General features: G+C 39.0%; 1 protein-coding gene and 1 pseudogene across 1 annotated transcript in view; one reads left to right on the top strand and one right to left on the bottom strand.

Moving 5' to 3' along the window:
* Nucleotides 1-26,854, bottom strand: part of DNAH11 (dynein axonemal heavy chain 11) — a 324,061-nt gene that overhangs the window by 201,050 nt on the left and 96,157 nt on the right. The window contains 2 exon segments of the mRNA XM_077856567.1: nt 3,154-3,314; nt 5,143-5,274. Coding sequence (XP_077712693.1) covers nt 3,154-3,314; nt 5,143-5,274 — 293 coding nt within the window.
* On the top strand, nt 16,998-17,157 carry LOC144289249 (U4 spliceosomal RNA; annotated as a pseudogene).

A 26,854-nucleotide genomic window follows, 5' to 3' on the forward strand; every position in this document is an offset into this window, starting at 1 on the left:
AAATAAACACAAGACAACTTGTTACATTTAAAATACATGTCAGGAATTCATTTTAAATGTGTTGCTACATCCATTTAAATTATGACAATACCTATTTTTGCAGGAAAGACTCAAGAGGTTCTCAGACCGAGGAGAATTATGCAAAGACAGAATGTAATACTCATAAAGAAGAAAAGCTAACAAATGGCAAGGATCTAATATGAAGTTTCCATAAATTATTTTTGTCTTAGTATGGACGGTGGACCAATAAAAAGACATCCATGTGGAGGGCTGAAGACCGGGGACTAGATGCTAATCATTAGATGTTAATCTTAAATAAGTCTTTTGCCATCAACATGCCTCGGATTTCTCCTCCATAATCCGAGGTTTATTATAGGGCTATATTATCAATACCAAAGGTAAATGCCTTAAGAAATTCAGAGTACAATGCAAATAGAAGCAGTTACTTAGGAAAATGTAAAGCATCTCTGGATTTTAGGGCCATCACATGTTTAATTGCATTTTACAATGAATATGGAATGGAAAGACCCTGGAACTAGGAATTACAGCATTTTTTATACGACTATCCCCTAGTAATTTTTTCTCACAGTTCCACATTTGGGCTGGACACGTGGCTGTCTGCTGTACCTATCACCTTCTTGTCAGAGCTGCCAAATGACCAAGCTCCAACCAACATACTATGAGCTGAAATGAAGTGTACAAATCCCACAACGCCTCCTTCCTGATATTTTGCCCTTTTCACTAGCTGACACAAAGGTGGAAGTCACATCTGGCATGTCGGCCATGTGCTGGTCTGTATCACTGAACCACTCTCTTCTGGATTGTTATGCAAGTGACACACCAGCTTCTCTGTAACTGAAGCCATTACGTTTTGGGCCTCTCTGTAACAGCTTAGCCACCCACGCTCCACACCAGTCCACCCATGCTCCAGGCCAAGTATCTCAGTTATAAACTGAGGACCTATGTCTCTCAACCTGCCCACGGAGGGAAGCAGGAGACGCTGCCTGCCTTGCCTACCACACAAAGGGAAGGTCAACATCAAATGAGATGTAATTAGCATATGTCAAAAGGTATCACTGTGTTAAGGTAAACAATAAACAACACAAAAAGTGAAATGGAAAAGACATGTACACAAAGTGAACATCTTCTGCAGCACCACTCACTCCATCAAAATGAACATTCAGCTTCCTTTTAACTTGCAAATAAACCAAATAAACCACATAGTGATTTTTTTTAATTAAAAAGCTAGTAAGCTAGTAGGCCTCACATACTGGCACACTTTGAAGTGTCTCTTCCCTTTTTCTCCTACACCCTGTGCCTCTCTTCTTCTCAGCTTTATTTATACTGGCAAGGATGCAATAGACTCTTAGCATTTGCAGTTTTGACTGTTCTCAAGTGATTCTGTCAAGGTACAAGTTTTAATCTCTCACACTGAAAGAAGTATAAAAATTAACCAATTAAGATAGTAAATACTGCATTTCAGTTAGAGACAAGGTAAAGAGAACTGAGTTAGAAAAACAGAATTACAGGGGCGCCTGGGGCTCTGTCAGTTAAGCATTCGACTCCTCATTTCAGCTCAGGTCATGAACTCAGGGTCATGGGATCAAGCCCCGAGTCTGGCTCCATGCTCAGCAAGGAATATGCTGGAGATTATTTCTCGCTCTCTCCCTCTCCCTGTACTCTCTCTCTCTAAAATAAATAAATAAATCTTTAAAAAAAGCAAAAACAATTACAATTTATCTGTGATGATATCATGGGCAGATTAATACAAGCAAGAACAATCACAAAGCTAATGGCACAATTTCACAGACTTCCCAGGTCCATCAACATAAGTGTTAGCTTTACTGATATATTTAAAACTGTCTATACTTTCATTCCCAGATAAATTGTGTGGTATAGTGACATTGCATAATTGGGAATACTCCTGTGATTGTGAGATGTTTTTTCTTTCAGGAATGCCAACAAACAAATGTGCTTTCTCCCACCAAGTAATTCTGCAGAGGCTGGAATACTAATAAGGAATTCTTTATTAATGTGACATATCCCTATCTCTACAACATTCATTGTGTGTATATCCTGATTTAGAGTCAAGTGGCAATGAACTTCTAGTTACGGTAGCCCCCTGTCCCTTGACATACTTGAGACACGCTAACTCTGTCTCTTGAACTGGCCAATCTCTTTTCCCCCTTAGGAACTTTGCACTTGTCTCTACCTGTCACTTTCTGCCCTACGATGTTTACATAGCTTCCTCAGTATCATTTAGGTCTCACCTCACACAGTCTATAGTGGACTCTTCATTCAAGATACTTTTTAACATATCACCCTGTTTGATTTTTGTCATAGCATATATTATTACCACCTAAAATAACGTTATCAATTTGTTTTTTGTTCCTCTTCACTCCCAGCCAATCGCTTGGCATTGTCAACTAGAAAGTGCATTCTTTGGGACCAGGAACCATGCCCATTTAACTCTGGAAGAATACTCAACACACTGCTTCCTAAGTGTTTGTTAAATCATTAAATGGATGTATGTTCCCACTCTTTTCTCCCTTTCACTGGAGGTAACCCTTCAAAAATCATTCTGCATGTAGGCAATTCCTATGTTTACACTTTAGATGAAGGGATGCAGGGGTGGGAGGTAGTTACAAATCCTGGCATCAGGATGTTAGCCACAGATAATGAGATAGAATGGACTCAATGATCAAGAGGGCTGTCTTTGACCATATTAATTTGCTCATGAAGGGGACCTGGGTGGCTCAGTCAGTTGAGCCATTGCCTATGGCTTGGGTCATGGTCCTGGGAACAAACCCAGCCATCAGACTCCTTGCTCAGTGGGGTGCCTGCTTCTCCCTCCGGCTCTGCCTCCCCGCCATGTTCTTTCTCCCTGAAATGCAAAAATTTTAAATCTCATGATTTCATGATTTGTAAATTGTCTAGTGTCTGTACTTCTGCTTCTCTGATTTGGTTCTCTTTATCTCTAAAGTCAACATCTGCTATGTCACTTCAGTAGTTCATTTACACAGTTTTCCTATCTTCCAAGTTTATTCATCATTTTCTCTTACTCCATTCTGCTCTATCTCACACACCTTTGCCCACACTTGGGGACTTTTCCAGCTCGCTTTCTCCCATCTGACTCCAACTTATCATGGTTACCTGTCAGTCAGAGGAGTGATCACAAGCCGAGGACTGTTGCCTAAATATTCATAGAAGTACTGGAATTGGGCATCACAAATATGAACAAAGCAGTGTTTCTGGGTATCCTCCCACTGGTGACGAAGCTGACACAGCCAAGCAAAGGCTTGGGGACTGACAACCTGAAAACATCACATGATCATCATACACAAGACACTGGTAGTTTCAGGGCAACAGACTTTATTAATCTAATCAATTCTGCTGATTCACATCTCTAGAATCTGTGTAATTGCCCTTACAAAAGGGCAATCTCATGTATGCTATTGCAAGTTGCAATTGCATATAGATGGTTCAATACTTAATCTGAACTACGTGTCATCAGTCTTCAATTTAAGATGGCTTTTACTGTCAAACAACATCAATTTGTTCAACAATGTTTTTTTCCCCCTTTTATGAATTAGCCCTGGGGATTTCATCACTTTTCTAACTTTATACTCATATCATTGAAAACAGATGGAAAAATACACTCTGTAGTAATACACATAACCTGTAATTTCTGCATGTCACAGATATAAACAAACTATACTTTCAACAAAGTCCATTCTAAAGCCAGTTTTACTTTTAAGGCAGATTTCCCACTTCATTTTTCATTAAATCAAGTTACAGTATTTTTTTTCATTGCTATTTCTTATTTTAATCCTATCCACTCTTTTTCCAATTTGAAAAGATAATTCCAGTCTCATACTCTTGTAACCTAGGATTTCTCGGGAACCATTTAAGTTACCCAAATTATTATCTACTATGTATTCTGACATCGACATAAATCTCCAAGTTGCACATTTGTGTATTTTAGATGATCAGAAATTAGGCAAAGTCTTTACCTCTTGGAGTACAAAGGACATGTTTTAAAACATAACTTACCCTACTCCAAGTAATCACCACTAATAAAACATAATCAAATATGTAAGAAGGTACAAGGTCATATTCAAAGAGTAATTATCAATGGTTCATTATCAAAATGAGAATACATGATAAGTGATATTTTGCAAGGATCAGTTATGGGTTAGCAATGAAACAAGATCATTCACTAATGGTCCATAACTTGGATAAAGAAGTATTTTACAAGTTTATGGCTTACACAAAGAAGCAGTGCTTGCTTGCACTTTCTGGAGAGAATTAAAATTCACTTTCATTTTTATAAATTGAAAGTGAACTAGCAAAACAACAGGAAGCATCTCAAAATACACACATGCATTCAAATTGAGAAGGGAAAGGTCTTGCTTTAGAATACCACTCAAGACAACAAAAGGGGTGTGGAGAAAGTAGCTGATAGGCATGTTATACCAATGCTGTTCAAGAGACCAGCACACTTGTGACATTTCTAAGTAGGAATGTATTTTAGAAAATAAGCTGAGGAAATTCTTCCTTCACATTAAACACTGTCAGTATTTAAGAGACACAAAGGCTTTGTAAAGAGGTAAGAAGGGTATTAATGCCCTGCAAGGATTAGAAAATGACTTCCCTAAAGTCTGTCATTTAGCCTTAAAAAGAAAAGACAAGGGATGACCAATATTTCTCTTTCTTCAAAAGGAAGCCAATCAAAGGCACACAGAAATGGTTTAAATGACAATCTTTAGGCTATGGGCTGGGAAGCCACAGAGGTGAGACTAACAGGCCAACGGACCAAGTGGATGAAGGGTAGAAAAGCCTCAAGACAGGGAAATGAAAACGGTGACTTTACAAGGTTCTTGTATCCTGGGTTAATTATTTGGATGACATGCTTTAGAGGTTCCAGAGTTGGCCAAACCTGTGGGATACCACTTGGGATAACTTTCATGAAAATAATTAGCTAACTCAAATCAAAGTCATTCATAGTAAGACAACTAACTTCATAGGACTAATTAAAAATATGCAACTTTTAAAAATGACTTCTTTAGAAGTCCTCTTGACAATAAATACCACTGTTAGGAAACAACAAAAAAATACATGGAGTTTCTGTGAACAACTTGCCTTCTGGGAAATAAGTTTGGCCACCACATCTCTGGCATGGACGTCGATGGTACAAATTGTCATGATCTTCTGCCTTTCTCCAGGTAGAAGTTCTCCCAGTAGAAGTGCAATCAGGGTATTCAACTGAGAAATCTAGAAGAAATTGTGTAAAAAGAGGGGAAAAATTATAAATAGTCTAACAGCCCAACAGCCTTCTTATTTGTGAAGAGCCCTGTAGTTTATAAAACCATTTCAAATATGTATCTCAGCTAGCATTTAAACAACCCAGGGGTAAGAGAGAAAGGAAGGGATGCTATTAAATTAAGTACTTAAATACAATAAATATTATAACCCTCATCCCCACCCCACCCTTGAGCTGAGACTCAAGAAGGCAGGCAAAATCGAAAGTAATGACAAAGTCAGAGTTAACAGCAAAGTTTTCTGGTTGCACTGAACTGATTCTCCATCCTCATGACAATTAGTCCACAACTTTGCTGGGACAGAAAAGATGACAAATTTTTAAAGATCAAATTGAGCTAACCTCTGTAAAAGTACAGTAAGAACTAAATATCAAGTGATTTTTGTTGTTTTTAAAGATTTTTTTTTTAAGATTTATTTTGAGAGAGAGAGAGAGAATGCATGAACACATGGGATGGGAAGGGAGAGAGATGGAGAATCCTTAAGCAGACTCCTTGCTGAGGGCAGAGCTTGATGCAGGGCTGGATCCCAGGATCCTGAGATCATGACCCAAGTTGAAACCAAAAGTCAGATGCTTAACCAACTGAGCCACCAGGTGCCCTCTTATTTGGGGGTTGTTTTGTTTGTTTGTGTACAGCAGACAGGATAATTACTAGAAAAATATTTAAAATGTAACCTGAAGACTGTTGCACTATTTTTTCTTACTCATACTATTATTTTTAGGTCCATTGATTTCTTACATCAATATTTTTCAAACTAAAGGTCTCTTCACAGAATGCAAGGGAATGAAATGGAATGACAGGGAATATAATGGCATAGAAAATGTTGCATTACAGAGTATGTATCATCTTGTGAAACTTTTGATTTCAGACTTTTGAGTGTATACATAGATGTGTAACCTAGATCTGATACAAAATATTTCCCATTGTTAACTGTATCAGAAAGCTCTCAAAGATCCTCACTTAGGTGAAATGCCAGGACACCTGCACCCCAATGTTTATAGGAGCAATGTCCACATAGCCAAATTGTGGAAGGAGCCTCAGTGTCCATTGAAAGATAAATGGATAAAGAAGATGTGGTCTATGTATACAATGGAATATTACTCAGCCACTAGAAACGACAAATACTCACCATTTGCTTCAACGTGGATGGAACTGGAGGGTATTATGCTGAGGGAAATAAGTCAATCGGAGAAGGACAAACATTATATGGTCTCATTCATTTGGGGAATATAAATAATAGTGAAAGGGAATAAAGGGGAAAGGAGAGAAAATGAGTGGGAAATATCAGAAAGGGAGACAGAACATGAAAGACTCCTAACTCTGGGAAACGAACTAGGGGTGCTGGAAGGGGAGGTGGGCAGGGGGTTGGGGTGACTGGGTGATGGGCACTGATGGGGGCACTTGGTGGGATGAGCACTGGGTGTTATGCTATATGTTGGCAAATTGAACTCCAATAAAAAAATAATAATAAAAGAAAAAATTGAAAAATAAAAAAGATCCTCACTTAGGTGGTCATTTGGTTAGCATGCTTATTTATTCAGAGTATGCCTGCTTTATTCAAGGCTTCTTAGCTACACACTCCTCTCCCACCAATTCTGTTCTATTTTAGGGTAACACAGAGTAAAACAATGCTGCCTTTTTCCTTTTTTACTCTGCAAAGGACAGTCAATTACAAACTGTTAGCTCCTGAGAGAATTGGTAATGACTATGACACATCACCAGAGGCTCTCAAACCTTTGTGGCCTACTGTCAAAAACACGCTCCCTATAGCACTATTATCACATCCCAGAAAACAGCCAGCACTGCAGACTTCCCTGGGCCTGCTGGGCAGCTGACCTGGAGAAGGTTATGTAATTCTAGTAAGGATGGAGAGGGAAGGCAGAAAGACAGGAACCATAATAGGCAGTTTATATTCAATTAGAATATGCAAGGTGCCAGGCACTAACTATGTTATCTATAACATTCCATTCAATCTTCATAAAAATCAATTATTATCTTAACTTTGCAGATGAGGAAATTGAGTCATAAGCATATTAGCAGGAGAGGGGTAATTCAAACCCAGACAGTCTGCCTTCAGAGCCTGAGCTCTTACTGGTCACATCCATTAAGACCCACCTACCATCTTTGAAAATAAAACACAATGGAAGGCTGGTTCAAAGGAATAAAAAATGTACTTTATACATTCAGAACATACACAAATCTCATAAGCATTTCTCTACTTTTAAGACTTTACATCTACAAAAAGTAGCCGCATTATAAAAAAACAACAGAGGTGATCATTATTTCATATAAGCCATGTTCAGTGTTCCCGTGAAACCAAATCTTTGGCTGTCTAGTACACTACTTTGTACGCAGAGCCTCTAAGGAGCTAGCTGCTACACAGCAGGTACTCAGTGTTTGCTGAGGACATTAATGAATGTACATTAGCCTATGCACATGGAAGTTCACCTACAGAATCCATATGCATGTTGGTCAGAAAAGAGGTATTTTGGCATTGGCTATCTTCTCAACTGGATCATGATATCCAGTCTTTTACATCTCACATCTTACATCAGTTCCAGTATTTGGTTAAAAAGCATGGGCTGTAACAACATTAATATCTTATGCCTTCTAAGAACATTTATAATTTCAAGTGCTTTCACATGCATTGTCTTGTCTGAGGCTCCTACACCTTGTGATTTCTCCCATTATTGATTCATTTGTCACCAAAGTTCAGTCAAGTGAAAGATGATTAGAAGTAGAAGTCGTCAACATTATCTGCTCAGCATCATAGGCTGGGGATCTGATGCTGTCTCTCAAGATTCAATGTTCCTGGCAATGCTCTCTTGTAAGTAATAAAATTCTGTACCCACAAAAAATAAGGTTATAAAATGTCAATCATTTGGGCAGTAGCATTAGGCACTATCACCATCTGATCAAACTGTAAATGCATACATTTTAATGGCCTGTGACATATAAAATGTATCTTGGAAGCTTTTAAAAAAGAAATACCCTCTCATGTAATCAGCTCTTATACTTGCCTTTGATCAAAGCAATGTTACATGATGTTCTGCTAGGATCATGGATGTCTGTCTGCCTCAAGTCAACTGTCTGTCCCCACCTTGAAACTCAAGTGGCTGTTTTCCTTGTACACCTTGCCTTCGGCTGGAGGTTAAGCACAGCCTATATCCTGAACTGGAAAGAAGCCTACCATCGAATATAATCCAAACCCCTCATCATGAGCACAAACCCCTTCATGACCTCCTAACATCCCTTTCCTACCTCTACCTGTACTGGCCTTCTTGATGCGCTTCCATCATGGCTGTTTCAAGGCCAGAGAAACTGTTTCATCTGCCTGGAGACATTCTTCCTCTGATGTTTATACGGTTGGCTTCCCATCATCATTCATGTCTTAGTTCAAACTTACCTCCTCAAATTGGCCTTCCCTGGCCATCGCCTTTACCATTAGTTCCTACCCCATTATTCTACAGGCTCCTATTTTATTCTCCTCACAGTACTTACTAGTATCCCATCATTCACTTACTTATTTCCTTGTTTACTATTTGTCTCCTTCAGCTGACTATAAGCTCTAAAGTAACAAGTTAATTCAGCAACAGCTTTAGAAAGAACTCAACACTTTACGGGTCACCCGTTCTGCAGCCCCCAGCACACTGGACAGTTCCAGCACTGCCCCTGCTCAGCTAGGAAAGAAAGGCAAAGAATTTGAGTTCTCACAATTGCCCCTCAAAGTGGAGTTCCTGGAGTACAGTGCCAAGGGTGGAAGAGGGGACACTGGCTCCACTGACATCCAGGACCTGGAGAAGTGGCTGGCTAAAATCACCTGAGGGGCAGAGGCAAAGTGCAGGACGTGATTGTGTGTGTGTGCGTGCATCTGACAGTTTTGGAAAAGGGTGTGGTAGTCTGGAGTTGATAAAGAAGGGCTACAAAATGTAATTAGAAAACATTTTCTTGGGATCCCTGGGTGGCGCAGCGGTTTGGCGCCTGCCTTTGGCCCAGGGCGCGATCCTGGAGACCCGGGATCGAATCCCACGTCGGGCTCCCAGTGCAGGGAGCCTGCTTCTCCCTCTGCCTGTGTCTCTGCCTCTCTCTCTCTCTCTCTCTGTGACTATCATAAATAAATAAAAATAAAGATTAAAAAAAAAAAAGAAAACATTTTCTTGTTCTGGAAAGAAGAAATTATCGTTGAAAGTTAAAAAAAAAATTTGTATCCAGTCCTACAATCCCAGACCCAGTACAGTGGCCAGCAGAAGGCAGGATCTCAGTACACACTCATCATTTGAATGCAGGGAGGAAGCAATGAACAAATGAATGGCAGCAACAATCCACACCAAATCCACATTTTATTTTCTCCCATATGGTAAGACAAATCTGATTACTGTCTTAGAGGTTACAGGTCAGTGCAGAAGGTAGATACGTAATTATAATCATTTTGCTGGAGTTAGAAGAAAGTGCTATGGTAGCACACAGAGAGAGGGTCTTGCCTAATTGAGGGCTTGGAAAGACATTTTGGAGGGAAGGGTATTTAGGTTAAGACTTAAAAGATGAGTACAATTTAGGTTGTAAAAAAAATGTAAGAGGCTGGCCACCCACAGAGGCAGAGTGGAAGCCACCAGATGAGGCTCATATGAATACCCAGGAAATAGGGTGACCCCATCAGGGAACTGAAAGAACTGTAGCCTGGCACAGGGGCAGGGCTCTCCACACACACGCTGGAGAGAGAAGGGTACCAACACGCAGGGCTTGGCCACCTTACCAGAGTCTGAACTTCAAGGGAGGGATGCCTGGGTGGCTAAGCAGTTGAGCATCTGTCTTTGGCCCAGGGCGTGATCCTGGGGTCCCAGAATCGAGTCCCACATCGGGCTCCCTGCATGGAGCCTGCTTCTCTCTCCGCCTGTCTCTGCCTCTCTCTCTCTCTTTCTGTGTCTCTCATGAATAAATAAATATAATCTTTAAAAAGAAAATAAACTTCAAGGGAAATAACAAAGTATCTACCATCTATGAATTCTTATATTTGGATAAAAATAGAAACAGTTGCCCAGGGCAGCCCGGGTGGCTCAGCAGTTTAGCGCAGCCTTCAGCCCAGGGTGTGATCCTGGAGACTCAGGATCGAGTTCCATGTTGGGCTCCCTGTGTGGAGCCTGCTTCTGCCTCTGCCTGTGTCTCTGCCTCTCTCTCTCTCTCTGTGTGTCTCTCTCATGAATAGATAAAATCTTTAAAAAAGAAAAAAAAAAGAAACACTTGCCCAAAATAGCCACATGAATCATGACCGCCACTGAGGTTTATAGGTTACAGATGCCTAAGACACTCAGGTGTTCGAAAAGAGGGCTACTTGTTTGGTGGGATGATGGTGTGCTCATCATGAAGGAAGGTATCAGGCACAGAAGGTTATAGACTCCGGGTCAGAGAAAAGGACCAGTTCTTGATCCACGGTGGTGGCTGATTCTCAGTTCTGTCCTGACCCACCCAGCTCCTGTGCTGGTATGGTACAAAAGAGACCATGTATGTGAACCTGAAGAACTATGAGGCTGAATACTACACACTTAAGTAAGTTGACACAAGAAGAACAACTTCCTTATAGCAGAAGTGTGCAATTTCCCCATCAGGCAAGGCAGATTTCCCAACTGAGGCACACCGAAGCCACAGTGGCCGAGAGGCTGGAAGGGCCCCTCTGTTGAAACATTAAGATCTGAGCTTACAGTCCTCAGCACACATTGCAAGGTAACTACTATAGCACTTGAGGGGTCAGCTTCAGAACCCTCAATTCCTTTCCAACAGGAAAAGGAATGTAACACAGAAGTAATGTTCTTTTCCTTTTATAGCAATAGCAACAAGGATCTTGAATCCTGAAAATGACCCCTGTTTCAGCTTCTGCAGTATCAGAAACAAAGGATTTTCTTTTCAGCTGGAACAAAGCAGAGTTCCAAAGAAATCAGGTCCGATGGGCTCTTGACACTATCAGGGCATGTGTTGTGCAGCCCCCATTTGTGGTCTTCCTTTCCACTGTTCATTTCCTACTTCTCCATTAATCATATTGCTGAAACCAGCACAATATTGAGCAATGAATGTCAGGGACAGTGAACGTAATTACCTCATTCTTGACACTAATGGAAATGATTCCTATGTTTCACCATTAAGCATGATTTTCTCTGCAGGTTTCTAGTAGATATTCTTCATCAAGTTATAAAGTTTCCTTCACATGCTTGCATTAGGAAAGAAAAAGGTGTAAAATCGGTAAGCAACAATGCTAAGAAACTTGAAAAAGAGGAGCAAGTTAAGGTAGAAAGAAGTAATCCAGATAAAGCAGGAATCACTGAAATATAAAACAATAGAGAGAAATCAACAAAGTCATAGTTCTTTGTAAATAAAATTGATAAACACACAGAAAGCCTGATTTCAAAGAGACAGAGAGAACACACAAATCACCAATACCAGGAATGCAAGAGGGACATAATGTGAGATCCTCTAGTTGTGCTAAGGATAATATCAAGAAACAAAAACCAATTCACATCAATACATTTGAAAACTTAGATCAAGGCTGAATGTAAAGGTCCTATAAAGGTCCAGACAGTCAATGTTTGAGGCACTGAGGTCTGTCTACAAGGTTTCTATCGAAATGACTCCACATGACTCCAAATGACTCCATGGCAGCATTAAAGCACCCAAAGTCATGAACCAGATTTGGTCAGAGGACTATAATTTGCCAGTCCCTGACTCAGATGAAATGGATAAATGCCCCGAAACACACAAATTTTTATAAGTGATGTAAGAATAAAAAGAGGAAAAGCTACAGAGCAGCATATATATAAAAGAAATTGATCTATAACTAAAAATGATTCACAAAGAAAACTCCAGGCCCAGATGGCATCGCCAGTGATTTCTATCATAAACTGTTTCACAAAGTACATGAGAATAAAATATTTTTCAGTTCCTTTTAAAGAGTATTATGCTGATCCCCAAACTGGCAGTAGTATTTTAAGACAACTATAGATAAATGTCCCTTATGAACATATATAGAGAATTCCTGGACAGAATATTAGCAAATGAAATCCAGCAAAAATACATATAGACATATATAAATGATAATCCATTATAACCAAGTGGAGTTTATTTCAGGAATGCAAAGTTGGCTTAGCATTCAAAAATTCACCACAGTAACAGAAAAAAAGAGGCAGATACATGAATAATCTCAACAGATTTGAAAAAGATCAATGTCTCTTCAAGATAAAAACTCTCAGTTTGAGGCACCTGGGTGGCTCAGGTGGTTAAGCATCTGCCTTTGGCTGAGGTCATGATCTCTGGGTCCTGGGATCGAGCCCTGCATTGGGCCCTCTCAGAGGGGAGTCTGCTTCTCCTTCTGCCTCTGCCTCTCCCCTCTGCTTGTCTTTCTCTCTCAAAAACAAACAAACAAAAAACAACTCTCAGTACGTAGCAATGGAAGGGCTCTCCCTCTATTTCAGAAAGGACATCTACTAAAACCTACTAGAACAACTATCATACTTAATGGTGAAAATTATTTTTTTAATTATTTATTTATTCATGAGAGACATGCAGAGAGAGAGGCAGAGACAAAGGCAGAGGGAGAAGCAGACTCCACGCAGGAAGCCCGAAGTGGGACTCAATCCTGGAACCCTGGGATCACACCCTGAGCCAAAGGCAGACGCTCAACAGCTGAGCCACCCAGGTGAAACTTAATGGTGAAAATTTAAATTATTCTTCCCTGAGACTGGAAATAAGTTGGGATGTCTGCTCTAACTACTTCCATTCAACATGGCACCGGAGGTCCTAGCCGTCATTAACTCAAGAAAAGGCAATAAAGGGCAAAAAAATAATAGGAGGCAAGAAGTAACACTGTCATCACTGACAGATGATATGTCCATGAATACAGCAAACCCTATGAAACTATTAAAAAAAAAAACCTTACTAAAACTAATAGGCAAATTGGACAAAGCCCTAAGACACACGGTGAATATTTAAAAATCCATCTCTTTTATATATCAGCCTCAAACATTGGAAAACAAAATATTAAGCATCAAAACATAAAAACTATCTAAAAGTAAGTCCAGCAAGAAATGTGTAAGACCCTAACATTGAAAACCACAGAAAATATTTTGAGAGAAATTAAAGACAACCTTTGTCAAGACATATACCGTGTTCTTCAATAGGATGCATCATGGCTGAGATATCCACCCTCCCAACATTCCTATTTATATTTGATACCAGTTAAAAATTAGGTTAAAAGATTGGGCTTCTAAAAATAATATGTTAATTTATTTATGAAGATATAAACAGAATCTATAATGGCCAAAACAATTTTGGGAAAAAAAATTTTTAATAGAACTAATGGGAGGCTATATACAACATGATTTCAAGGCTTGTTATAAAGCTACGTACAATTGTAATACATACAATGTGGATTTGGCATAAAGATACAAAAGAGATGAATACAACAGGAGAGTCTGGAAACAGACCCATATATATATATATATATATATATATGTCTATATATATATATATATATATATATGTCTATATATATATAGACACACACACACACACACACAATCAATTGGCTTTGACCAAGGTGCCAAGTTAATACAACGGAACAGAAAAAGATTTACATATGGATCACAGATCAAAATGAAAAACCCAGAACCATAAAGCACCAAGAAGGAAACAGGTGAATCTTTTTATGACACTGTGATAGGCAAGAATTTCTTATACCTGACATAATAATTATCAACCACAGTAGAAAAACTTGACACACTATACATTAAAATGAAAACATTCCATTCACAAAATGTACCATTAATAAAATGAGCCATCTGTTCATTTCCTTCCCAGGAACGGTAACCATATAAAGAAATCCTCCAACCAAAGGGGAACCCTTGTACACTGTTGGTGGGAATGCAAACTGGTGCCCCCACTTTGGAAACAGTGTGAAGGTTGCTCAGGGAGTTGAAAATAGAACTATCTTAAGACCCTGTAATTGCACTACTGGGTATTTAACCCAAAGACACAAATGCAGTGATCCAAAGGGGCACCAGCTCCCAATAGCCAAACTATGGAAAGAGCCCATCAACAGATGAATGGATAAAGAAGATGTGTGTGTGTGTATATACATATATATATACACACACACACACACACACATACATACATACACATAATGGAATACTACTTGGCTATCAAAAAGAATGAAAAAGAATGAAAATTTGACATTTGCAATGATGTGGATAGAACTAGAGGATATTATGCTAAGCGAAATAGGTCAGTCAGAGAAAGACAATTATATGATCGCACTCATTATGTGGCATTTAAGAAACAAAACAGAGGATCATGGGGAAGAGAGGAAAAAATAAGACAAAATCAGAGAGGGAGACAAACCATAAAAGACTATCAACCATAGGAAACGAACTGAGGGTTGCTGGAGGGGAGGTGAATGGGGAGATGGGGTAACTGGGTGATGGGCATTAAGGAGGGCACATGATATAATGAGCATTGGGTGTTACATAAGACTGACAAATCACTGACCTTTACCTCTGAAACCAATAAACAGTATAATTAGTTGAATTTAAATAAAATTAAAACAAAAACAAACTGGAAAAAAATACTCTAACAATAAAAAGACAAACATCCCAATTTAAAAAAAAAAAACAAAAACAAAAAAACAGGCAAGTTATTTGGACAGACACTTCACAATAAAAGATATATGAATGCCAAAAAACATGTGACATTACTCAACATCTTTAAATATTAGAGATAAGCCAATTAAAACCACAATGAGATACTATTTCTCACCCTCTAGAATGCCTGCAATCATCAGTATTGACTGATGACACCCAATACTGGTAGTATATGAAGCAACTAGAATTGTGTCACCTAGTTAATGGGAATGGAACAATAGAGACCTGTCTGGCAGTTTTTTAAAGGGGTAAACATATATCTTCTCTATGATTCAGCCATTTCACTTTTAGATACTTTATCCGGGAGAAAGGAAAATCTATGTGTATCAAAAGAATTGGGCAAGAAAGTGCCAAGCAGCTTTAGAAATAGTAGCCTCAAATTGGAAGCCCCAATGTCAATCAAAAGAATGGATAAACAAAGGGTGGTAGAGTTATACAATGGAATACTCAGCAACAAAAAAAGAATGAACTTTTAACACATGCAACAACATGCTTAAGAAATGAGAATGGTCTGAGACTTTATTTTATTTATTTATTTATTTTTTTTTTTTTGGTCTGAGATTTTACTTGCACGCTAAAGTCAGCCTGGTACTGCTAAAGGGATGTTAGCAGAAGACACAGAGCCTCTGGGTCGCAGATAAAGGACAGTTTATTAGTCACACTGACAGTATTAAGCAGTATCAAAGTATCAGCATTTGCACCAGTTTCCAATCCCCAACTTTTAAAGGATAACCCCAAAAGAGCCACATAATGCTTATATACACAGTGAGTTGTGTTACAGGAGAGGAACCTTGAGTTTAAGGAACCCAAAATCTTTTCTCACAGATAGTAACCATGTCTGAACTTTGCCCTGGAGATTTTTAAATTTATTATACTGGACAGTAAGCCAATCTACCTTTTGCTCTAGAGAGAAAACACTACAGAGGCTATCTCCCAAGAATGTTTGTATAACAAATAATCTTGGAAGATAGTCTACAACAAAAGTGGTTAAGTACCTCTGCTCAAAAAAATGTACAAAATTTGAGATCCACAAAAGATGGTCTCCTAACAATAAGTGAAAAATCCAGACCAAAAAGAGGATAGATTAATTAATGAGATTGGCCAACAGAATTTTCTTTTGTACTTTATCAATGCCCACTTTTTCTATCAAGTTTCTTAGAACTTTACAAAATGAGTAAAAAAAATCCATCTTTTTCTACACTCTAGAACAGGTGATATAACATGGTATTTATCTTTTTTTTAATATCTGATAAAACCACTGTAGTGGGGCTCAACTTTAGGGCTAGGGATGCAAATTCAACTACCTTGATTATCACTTCAATTACTTCTGTGGTTACTGGTCTAGTCTCCACCTCATTTTGAATTTATTTCAGAAACAATGTTCATGGAAAATCATCCATTTAATTTAAATTTCAGACTTAATATTTAGCATAAAATATTAAGTCACACATAGTGTTATACGATCTTTTTAAAATCTCTTCTCATAGGAAATTATGGTTCCTTTCCCTGATCTTTTCTCTCTCTTTTTCTTTTCTTTCTTTTTTTTTTTTTTTTTTGCTTTGTCCTTTTAACTGCAAAAATTTGTTGTTATGGTCTATTCAAAGAAATAATTCCTGGATTTATGGATCAGACTGGAATCACACCACATATGTGTAATAAATCTCTTTTTCTATTATATCTGTCACTGTAGAGATCCTGAGTTACTTCAGAATCTGTTCTGCTACTTTCTCTAGAACAGGGGTTGGCAAGCCACAGGCCACTAGACAAATCTGGTTCACTCTGGTTTTTATAAATAAAGTTTTATTGGAATCTTAACATGTCTATTCATTTAAAAACTGCCTATGGCTTCTTCTCTACTACAATAGCAGAAATGAGTAGATGTGAAAGAAACTATATAGCCAAAAACCCCTAAAATATTTCTATCCCACCCTTCAAAGAAAAAGCTGCCAAAAAAAAAAAAAAAAAGAAAGAAAGAAAAAGAAAAAGCTGCCCAAGCTTTGCATAGTAGCAGTATTGTAGCCAATGAGGTTTATCCGAGGCGCGATTATTGCTAATTGAAAAAGCTGCCCAAATAGAGCTCTAGGGTCAAGATGTAGTAATAGCAGAAGTTCCCAGTAGACACCTCACAGTATTTATGACGCACTTCTCAGGGCTTTATCCTCGGAGCAAACATACCCATTGATAAATCTCTTAGGCTATACAGGAGACAGAAGGTTCCAACTGTCCACCTCTTCTCCATTTACTCTTTATCCATGACCATGGACCCCACAATATTTTTTATTTATTGAATCTGAGTCTGTCATTTCCCTGGAATTTCATTGGATAAAATAAGCTTATCACTGTAATAGTCTCTTTTTGTTTTACCTGTGGTTTTCTCTGCTCTTAATGATCAATTTCATCTGTCATCAACTTCTAGGCATTCCTCAAAATATCTGGTCCAGCATATCCAAATATGATTTTATTGCTCCCTTGTCATTCCATAAAATTTTGGCTGTGCTAAAGTAACCTGGTTGAGCCCAAGATGGAGTCGCTCATGCTAAGCCCTGTGTTAGCAAACCAAAACTTAAGTTTCTGTGGTCAGCTTTCTCAGAGAGGCAGCCCTAGGTCAATGACTCAGCACCTGCCTGCTCAGTGCAAGTTACCTGATCCAGATCTAAGACTTCCTTTTGATTCATAGGAGGAAAGTCAACCCGATTTAACCAATCAGCAAATGCCCAGTGTAATTTCCTTGTTCCTGCTCAGTGGGACTATAAAAATCTCTTGCTTTGGGGCACCTAGATGGCTTAGTGGTTGAGCGTCTGCCTTTGGCTCAGGGTGTGATGCTGGGGTCCTGAGGTCGAGCCCCCCGCATGGGGCTCACCTCAGGGAGCTTGCTTCTCCCTCTGCCAACATCTCTGCCTCTCTCTGTGTGTCTCTCATGAATAAATAAATAAAATCTTTAAAAAAAATAAAAGTCCTTTGCTTTATCAGCTCTCTGGTGCTCATTTCTATTAGACTGGGTACTGTCTGATTCACAAAAGATTGAATAAAAGTCTCCTAAATTGGTAAATTATGGAAAAGATGACCTAGCGTCTTTTAATAGATCAGAGGGGGGTAAAGAATATGTGCTCCACTCATGGGTTCCTGCTATATTACAAAGCATGAAGCTATCAGATCATACTTTTCTAGAGAGGTGTAAACAAAAATTTGTGTCCAATATACACTGAGTAGCTTCGGGCTTCATAGGCTTTCCTATTAATGCAATAAAATTGGAATAAGGTAGGAATACTGTCAACATTGTATCCAATTGGTTGTGAAAGAATTTCTCAATGACTAAAAATGAGGCCAAACACCAGCCCTAAGAAGCAAAATTAGTCTCTTTCTTATATATATTTCTTAGTCCTTGTGGAAGAGGGGATGGATGATTTTATATTGCTCATCTTGAGTCTTACTGAGAGGATTCTGGGTCATGTCCCAGCACAGTAGCAATTAAGCTTTTCAAGTCCAAAATGTTTCCATCTCTTCTTTGATGATTTTCACGGGGCTTAATAATAAAGTTAGAGCAGGAAATCCTTCTTACCAGATCCCAAGCCTCCAAAACAAAATATTTTGGCCAAGGACCCCACAAATCTGAGAAATTAAATTTACTATAAGTGTAATATTTTACACATATTAATGTGAGGAGCAAGCAAAGAAATTTCTCGTATAGGTAGATCATCAATTATGGCCAACTCTGATCTCAGTTTAAAATGAAGCGATTTTAAAGGACTAACGTTCATTTTAAAAAACTGCTCACAGTATTAGCACAAGTAATTTTAATTAAAAACAAACTCTAGCAGATGGTTACATCCATTTTTGAATAGAGAACTCTAAAGGGGTTTCAATTCAGATGAACACACTTCTCATGAACCACACTACAGCTTCAACAGTGTTCAAATGTTAGTTTCTCTAAAATGCATATTAGTATCAGTTGCAAAATTGAAACACTGTATGGAAGGCATCTGTTGGCTGGTCTGTCAAACATTTCAATTTGTGCTAGAAGTGTTTCATAATTAAGCAGATAAATGCCTTCTTCATAAACCTTTCTTGTTTGCTTCCCATTCAGCATGAAAATATTACATAACTCTTGAACAGAATGGAAAACTTTAAAACTATCTTAAGGGAGAAAAAACCCTAAATTCTGTTAATTAGTGGAATATGCTGAGCTTCTGGGATATGAACAACTTTAGCTCTAAGAATAAAAAGAAGGAACCCAATGTTGCTGACAGGGGAGAGAGTGGACACTTCTCTTACAGTGCTACCGGGAAGGTAAATTTGCACAATGTTCCAAAGGCTTAAAAGAGGCATACTCTTTGACCTAGCAATCTTACTTCTAGAAGCTTATCCTGAAAAAATAAAAATATGTACAACATGTATATACGCATATACAAGGCTAGTTACTGAAGTATTATTAATGATAGCTAAAATTAAGAAACCAACCTCATCGTTAAGGTTTAAGTAGTATTAAGTAGTAGTAATAATAGACCCCCTGCAACACACTGGATTAAGATGAATGGACAACTCCTTCATTAACATACACACATACACACAAACTTGTAAATAAAGTAAAAAATACACCCACATGCAAAGTCTATAACAAAACATGAGAAAGGTGGAAGGAGACAAGGGGATGGAAGGAGGAGAAGAGGGAGGGAGGGAGTGTGTGATAGTCCCTGATGCCAGGAATGTATCTCAAAGTAGAATGTGGTTAACATGCAAATGTCATGGCAGCCTAATGTAGGATTTGGGTACAGATTCAAACATCTGGGGACTGAGGTTTAAACTGCCACCTGGGAATGCAACATTTCTGTCTCCGGCCTCTTACACTCCCTGAGCAAGGCTGGGAGTCGGAACTGAGATGCTGAAATGTAGCTGAGATTCTTAGAGTCTTACACAGTCCAGTAAAGGGCTCTAGAAAAATTCTACCCACCAGCTCAGAGAAGCAAGATGAAAGCCTTTGGAGAGGGAAAAAGTCCCTTTAGAGATATCAAAACTTCAAGCCCATGCCATGTGATCTGGAAATCCTTGACTGAGTAATCAACCCCAAAATTAATCCAGCATCCACAAAACCTGTGGAGACCTAGAAGAGGCATGGAAGAAAAGCACTATGGGGACACATGCTCTCTCTAGGGCGCACAGAATTTGTACAGAAAGACTAAACCTACATCAACTTTAAAAATGAACACACAAAAAAATTCAGTTTAAAAGAAGAACCAGCCTTAAAAGAACTAGCATTACAACAGTCTAAATGAGACTATTATAAATGTCTCTTTCAAAGAATTCAGAAAAAAAATATAAACCATAATGAAGAAACAAGACATTATAAGGGGGGTGGGGTAAGTCATCCTAAACTGATTTTTAAAGAACCAAAAAGAACTTTGGGAAATTGAGATACAATAATCAAAACTCAACGGATGAAATGAATATTTATACTAAAATATTTATAGGTTAAGATTACTGGCATCTGCAATTTCCCTTGAAATGAGTCATAAATATAAGGTGGACTGAGGGATCTATAGCGGGGTGGATATAGCATAGATAATGTGATAAAGAAAATATGTTCTTTGTAGAATCTTGGTGTTAGGTTTGCACATCATTATACAATTCAATTTTTTTGTATATTTTTTAATGTTATGATAAATTGGGGGAATAAATTAATTATGCATCACATTAGACACCATTGTTATTGTCACTTTCTTAAGAGTAACAACAGCTAACACAAAGTTAAGAGTTGGATACTTAACCAACTGAGCCACCCAGTTGGTTAATTAGTGGAATTCTAAATTCTGCCTGGTTTGTCAGACACTTTTAAATTGTATTTCAAATATATTAACTAATTCTAGTCATAACTAATCCTAATTAATAAGTATATTAATTAATCTTAATATTGTGAATATAGGTGCTATTATTATTACTGTAACACTGAGGCACAACGTGGTTAGATAAGTTGCCCAAGGCAGCACAACTAATAAACTGATGGTAGAGATGACATTTGAAACCACATAATATGGACCTCAATACTTTTTTCTTAATCATAATCTCTAAGAAAAAAAGTTAGTGAAATGGAAGATAGATTCTACAAGTCACCTAAGGGGCACCTGGTTGGCACAGTCAGTAGAGCACGCAACTCCTAATCCTGGGATTGTGCATGTGAGGCCCACAGCGGGTGCAGAGATTATTTAATAATAAGCTATTCAAAAAATTACCTCAATTATAGCACAAAAACCCCACAGGGTTTGAAAATATGAGATAGAGGTTAAAAGACAGGAAGGATGGCATGGAAAGGCTCAACATATAGCAGATAAATTTCTCAATGAAGAAAATAGAGCAAATGGAAGAAAGGCATTGATCCAAAAAGAAATGGAGAGGAATCTTCCAAAATTGTAGACAGACATGAAACTGAAGATTCAAAAAGTTCACAGAGTCCTTAGCAGGCTAAATTTTAAAAGCAGGGAGAAAAAAATCTACAAGTATATACAGTAAAATACAATCACAAAAAAGAAAAAAAATCATAAAAGCAGCCAAAGACCAAAGACAGATTGCTTATGAAGGAAAAATAATTTGACCTGAACGTTTACAACAATGAAGGCCATAAAGTAACAGAGTATTTTTCAAATTCTGAAAGAACATAATTCTCAACTTAGAATTTTAGGCCTTAACTGTAAAGAATTCAAAAGAAAGACAAGGATTCAGCCAATGTCCTACTTATCATCCATCAGCTGCACAAACCACTAAAAGATATACTATAGGAAGAAGGGAAATGGATTCTAAAACAAGAAATGGAGTAAAAAAAAAAAAAAAATTTTACATTAGGGCTGCCTGCGTGGCTCAGTCGGTTAAGTGTCTGACTGGTTTTCGGCCCCGGTCATGACCTCAGAGTCATGAGATCAAGGCCCACATCTGGCTCCACATTAAGCACAGTATGCTTGAGATTCTCTCCCTCTGCCCCTTCCCCTGCTCATGCTTTCTCCCTAAAAGTAAATAAAATCTTTTAAGAAAATTAAATGAAATAGCAGCATGTAAAGTAGAAAGTGAAGATCAGAATAAAGATTTCCAAGGTACTTTGTGAGGAAGAGGTAAGATCTACTAACAGTTAACCACAACATAAGCACCATAAAATCAAAACCTTCACTGCTGGAACCACAGAACCTGGAATAGTACTTGATCAGCCCTCAGACTATCAGAGTAGCCCTAGAGAAGGAAGAAACAATTCTGCATACCCATATAATAAAAGAATTCTATTTGGCCATTTTTATTGTCAATTTGATATTTATTTACAGCAAGAAAAAAGGTAAATATTATATTGAGTGAAAATACAAAATAACAAAATGTATGAAATGTAAAAAAATTTTCTATATATTTAGAAATATTGATAGATATCAGCACAAATACACATTTATGTAAACAGCTGCACACTGACACATATTTATACAGAGAGGGACAGATAGATGTCTACACATTCACAAAGAAAGAGGAAAAATGTTTGATGTCAATATGCCAATATGTTATCAATGGTCACCTGTGGGAAGAGAATCTATGAAAACTTAAAAAAAACTTAAGTTTGAGCAAGATTGATAATACTGGAAACTTACGAGAGGATGTTATAACTATTTTTAAAAATCCTTATTTCAATAGATAATGAAAGTACTTTTAATAAAAGCATGGATATCAATAAATTAACTAACTAGAAAGTTATTTTTATAATAAAACCATATATGGTTAATTGCAATTTAATTATTAATGTCCATGAAAAAAAAATTACCTACTTAGCTTCCTCATCCAAGTGGCATTGACTAGAATCATAGAGCTATTGCCCTAAGAGGAAATCAGTCACTTTTAAAAATCCACTTGTAACTTAAAGCCTGCTAAATATAAAACCAACGCCCTATTTTCCTAAAGATGTACATGAAGGATATTTTCTCTCCAAAAGTAAACAATACAAAGACTTCTTTAGTAACATAAGTAAATCAGGGGATCTCTACTCAAGATTTGAACAAAATTAAAAGAATCAAAACACTAAACCTGAAATTCCTGAATGTGTAAATGACACAAGTACCCTTCATTCTCTGAATCTATTTAATGTTTAAGGGGCTGAATTAAAAGTACTGCTAAGAGGGAGGAGCAAGATGGCGGAGGAGTAGGGTCTCCAAATCACCTGTCTCCACCAAACTACCTAGAAAACCTTCAAATTATCCTGAAAATCTATGAATTCGGCCTGAGATTTAAAGAGAGACCAGCTGGAATGCTACAGTGAGAAGAGTTCGCGCTTCTATCAAGGTAGGAAGACGGGGAAAAAGAAATAAAGGAACAAAGGCCTCCAAGGGGGAGGGGCCCCGCGAGGAGCCGGGCTGAGGCCGGGGCGAGTGTCCCCAGGACAGGAGAGCCCCGACCCGGAGGAGCAGGAGCTGCACCGACCTTCCCGGGCGGAAAGGGGCTCGTGGGGAGTTGGAGCAGGACCAGGAGGGCGAGGAGGCCCTCGGGCTCCCGGGGACAGTAACAGAGCAACTGCGCGCCCAGGAGAGTGCGCCGAGCTCCCTAAGGGCTGCAGCGCGCACGGCGGGACCCGGAGCAGCTCGGGGGGCTCGGGCGGCGGCTCCGCGGAGGGGGCTGCGGGGCCCCGGGAGCAGCTCGGCGGGGCTCGGGCAGAGGAAGAGGCTCCGTGCGGAGGGGGCTGCGCGGTTCCAGGAGCAGCTTGGAGGGGCTCGGGCGGCAGCTCCGCGGAGGGGGTTGCGCGGCCCGGGAGCGCGAATCCACCAGCGCAGGCTCCGGAGCACAGGGCGCCGGGACACAGCCCAGGATCCGGCCTCCTCTGGGACAGGCAGAGGCCGGGAGGGCCCAGGACAGCAAGGACGCTCCTGCCCCAGCTGAGCAGATCAGCGGCCCCGCCCGGAGCCTCCAGGCCCTGCAGACGGAGTTCCTGCCGGAGCTGAATCCAGGTTTCCAGAGCTGCCCCGCCACTGGGGCTGTTCCTCCTGCGGCCTCACGGGGTAAACAACCCCCACCGAGCCCTGCACCAGGCAGGGGCACAGCAGCTCCCCCAACTGCTCACACCTGAAAATCAGCACAACAGGCCCCTCCCCCAGAACACCAGCTAGACGGACAACTTCCAGGAGAAGCCAAGGGACTTAAAGAACACAGAATCAGAAGATACTCCCCGGTGGTTCTTTTTTTGTTTGTTTGTTTTTGTTTTTGTTTTTGTTTTGTTTTGCTTTTTGATTTGTTTCCTTCCCCCACCCCCTTTTTTTCTCCTTTCTTTTTCTTTCTCTTTTTCTTCTTTTTTTTTTTTTTTTCTTTTCGTTTTTTTTTCTTTTTCTTCCCTTTTTTTTTCTCTTTCTCTTTTCTTTCCTTCTTTCTCTCCTCTCTTTTTCTCTTTTTCCCAATACAACTTGCTTTTGGCCACTCTGCACTGAGCAAAATGACTAGAAGGAAAACCTCACCTCAAAAGAAAGAACCAGAAACAGTCCTCTCTCCCACAGAGTTACAAAATCTGGATTACAATTCAATGTCAGAAAGCCAATTCAGAAGCACTATTATACAGCTACTGGTGGCTCTAGAAAAAAGTATAAAGGACTCAAGAGACTTCATGACTGCAGAATTTAGAGCTAATCAGGCAGAAATTAAAAACCAATTGAACGAGATGCAATCCAAACTAGAAGTCCTAACGACCAGGGTTAACGAGGTGGAAGAACGAGTGAGTGACCTAGAAGACAAGTTGACAGCAAAGAGGGAAACTGAGGAAAAAAGAGACAAACAATTAAAAGACCATGAAGATAGATTAAGGGAAATAAACGACAGCCTGAGGAAGAAAAACCTACGTTTAATTGGGGTTCCCGAGGGCGCCGAAAGGGACAGAGGGCCAGAATATGTATTTGAACAAATTCTAGCTGAAAACTTTCCTAATCTGGGAAGGGAAACAGGCATTCAGATCCAGGAAATAGAGAGATCCCCCCCTAAAATCAATAAAAACCGTTCAACACCTCGACATTTAATTGTGAAGCTTGCAAATTCCAAAGATAAGGAGAAGATCCTTAAAGCAGCAAGAGACAAGAAATCCCTGACTTTTATGGGGAGGAGTATTAGGGTAACAGCAGACCTCTCCACAGAGACCTGGCAGGCCAGAAAGGGCTGGCAGGATATATTCAGGGTCCTAAATGAAAAGAACATGCAACCAAGAATACTTTATCCAGCAAGGCTCTCATTCAAAATGGAAGGAGAGATAAAGAGCTTCCAAGACAGGCAGCAACTAAAAGAATATGTGACCTCCAAACCAGCTCTGCAAGAAATTTTAAGGGGGCCTCTTAAAATTCCCCTTTAAGAAGAAGTTCAGTGGAACAGTCCACAAAAACAAAGACTGAATAGATATCATATGACACTAAACTCATATCTCTCAATAGTAACTCTGAATGTGAACGGGCTTAATGACCCCATCAAAAGGCGCAGGGTTTCAGACTGGATAAAAAAGCAGGACCCATCTATTTGCTGTCTACAAGAGACTCATTTTAGACAGAAGGACACCTACAGCCTGAAAATAAAAGGTTGGAGAACCATTTACCATTCGAATGGTCCTCAAAAGAAAGCAGGGGTAGCCATCCTTATATCAGATAAACTAAAATTTACCCCAAAGACTGTAGTGAGAGATGAAGAAGGACACTATATCATACTTAAAGGATCTATTCAACAAGAGGACTTAACAATCCTCAATATATATGCTCCAAATGTGGGAGCTGCCAAATATATAAATCAATTATTAACCAAAGTGAAGAAATACTTAGATAATAATACACTTATACTTGGTGACTTCAATCTAGCTCTTTCTATACTCGATAGGTCTTCTAAGCAAAACATCTCCAAAGAAACGAGAGCTTTAAATGATACACTGGACCAGATGGATTTCACAGATATCTACAGAACTTTACATCCAAACTCAACTGAATACACATTCTTCTCAAGCGCACATGGAACTTTCTCCAGAATAGACCACATATTGGGTCACAAATCGGGTCTGAACCGATACCAAAAGATTGGGATTGTCCCCTGCATATTCTCGGACCATAATGCCTTGAAATTAGAACTAAATCACAACAAGAAGTTTGGAAGGACCTCAAACACATGGAGGTTAAGGACCATCCTGCTAAAAGATAAAAGGGTCAACCAGGAAATTAAGGAAGAATTAAAAAGATTCATGGAAACTAATGAGAATGAAGATACAACCGTTCAAAATCTTTGGGATGCAGCAAAAGCAGTCCTAAGGGGGAAATACATCGCAATACAAGCATCCATTCAAAAACTGGAAAGAACTCAAATACAAAAGCTAACCTTACACATAAAGGAGCTAGAGAAAAAACAGCAAATAGATCCTACACCCAAGAGAAGAAGGGAGCTAATAAAGATTCGAGCAGAACTCAACGAAATCGAGACCAGAAGAACTGTGGAACAGATCAACAGAACCAGGAGTTGGTTCTTTGAAAGAATTAATAAGATAGATAAACCATTAGCCAGCCTTATTAAAAAGAAGAGAGAGAAGACTCAAATTAATAAAATCATGAATGAGAAAGGAGAGATCACTACCAACACCAAGGAAATACAAACGATTTTAAAAACATATTATGAACAGCTATACGCCAATAAATTAGGCAATCTAGAAGAAATGGACGCATTCCTGGAAAGCCACAAACTACCAAAACTGGAACAGGAAGAAATAGAAAACCTGAACAGGCCAATAACCAGGGAGGAAATTGAAGCAGTCATCAAAAACCTCCCAAGACACAAGAGTCCAGGGCCAGATGGCTTCCCAGGAGAATTTTATCAAACGTTTAAAGAAGAAATCATACC

The sequence above is a fragment of the Canis aureus genome, chromosome 18, assembly GCF_053574225.1.
Source record: "Canis aureus isolate CA01 chromosome 18, VMU_Caureus_v.1.0, whole genome shotgun sequence".
Lineage (NCBI taxonomy): Eukaryota > Metazoa > Chordata > Mammalia > Carnivora > Canidae > Canis > Canis aureus.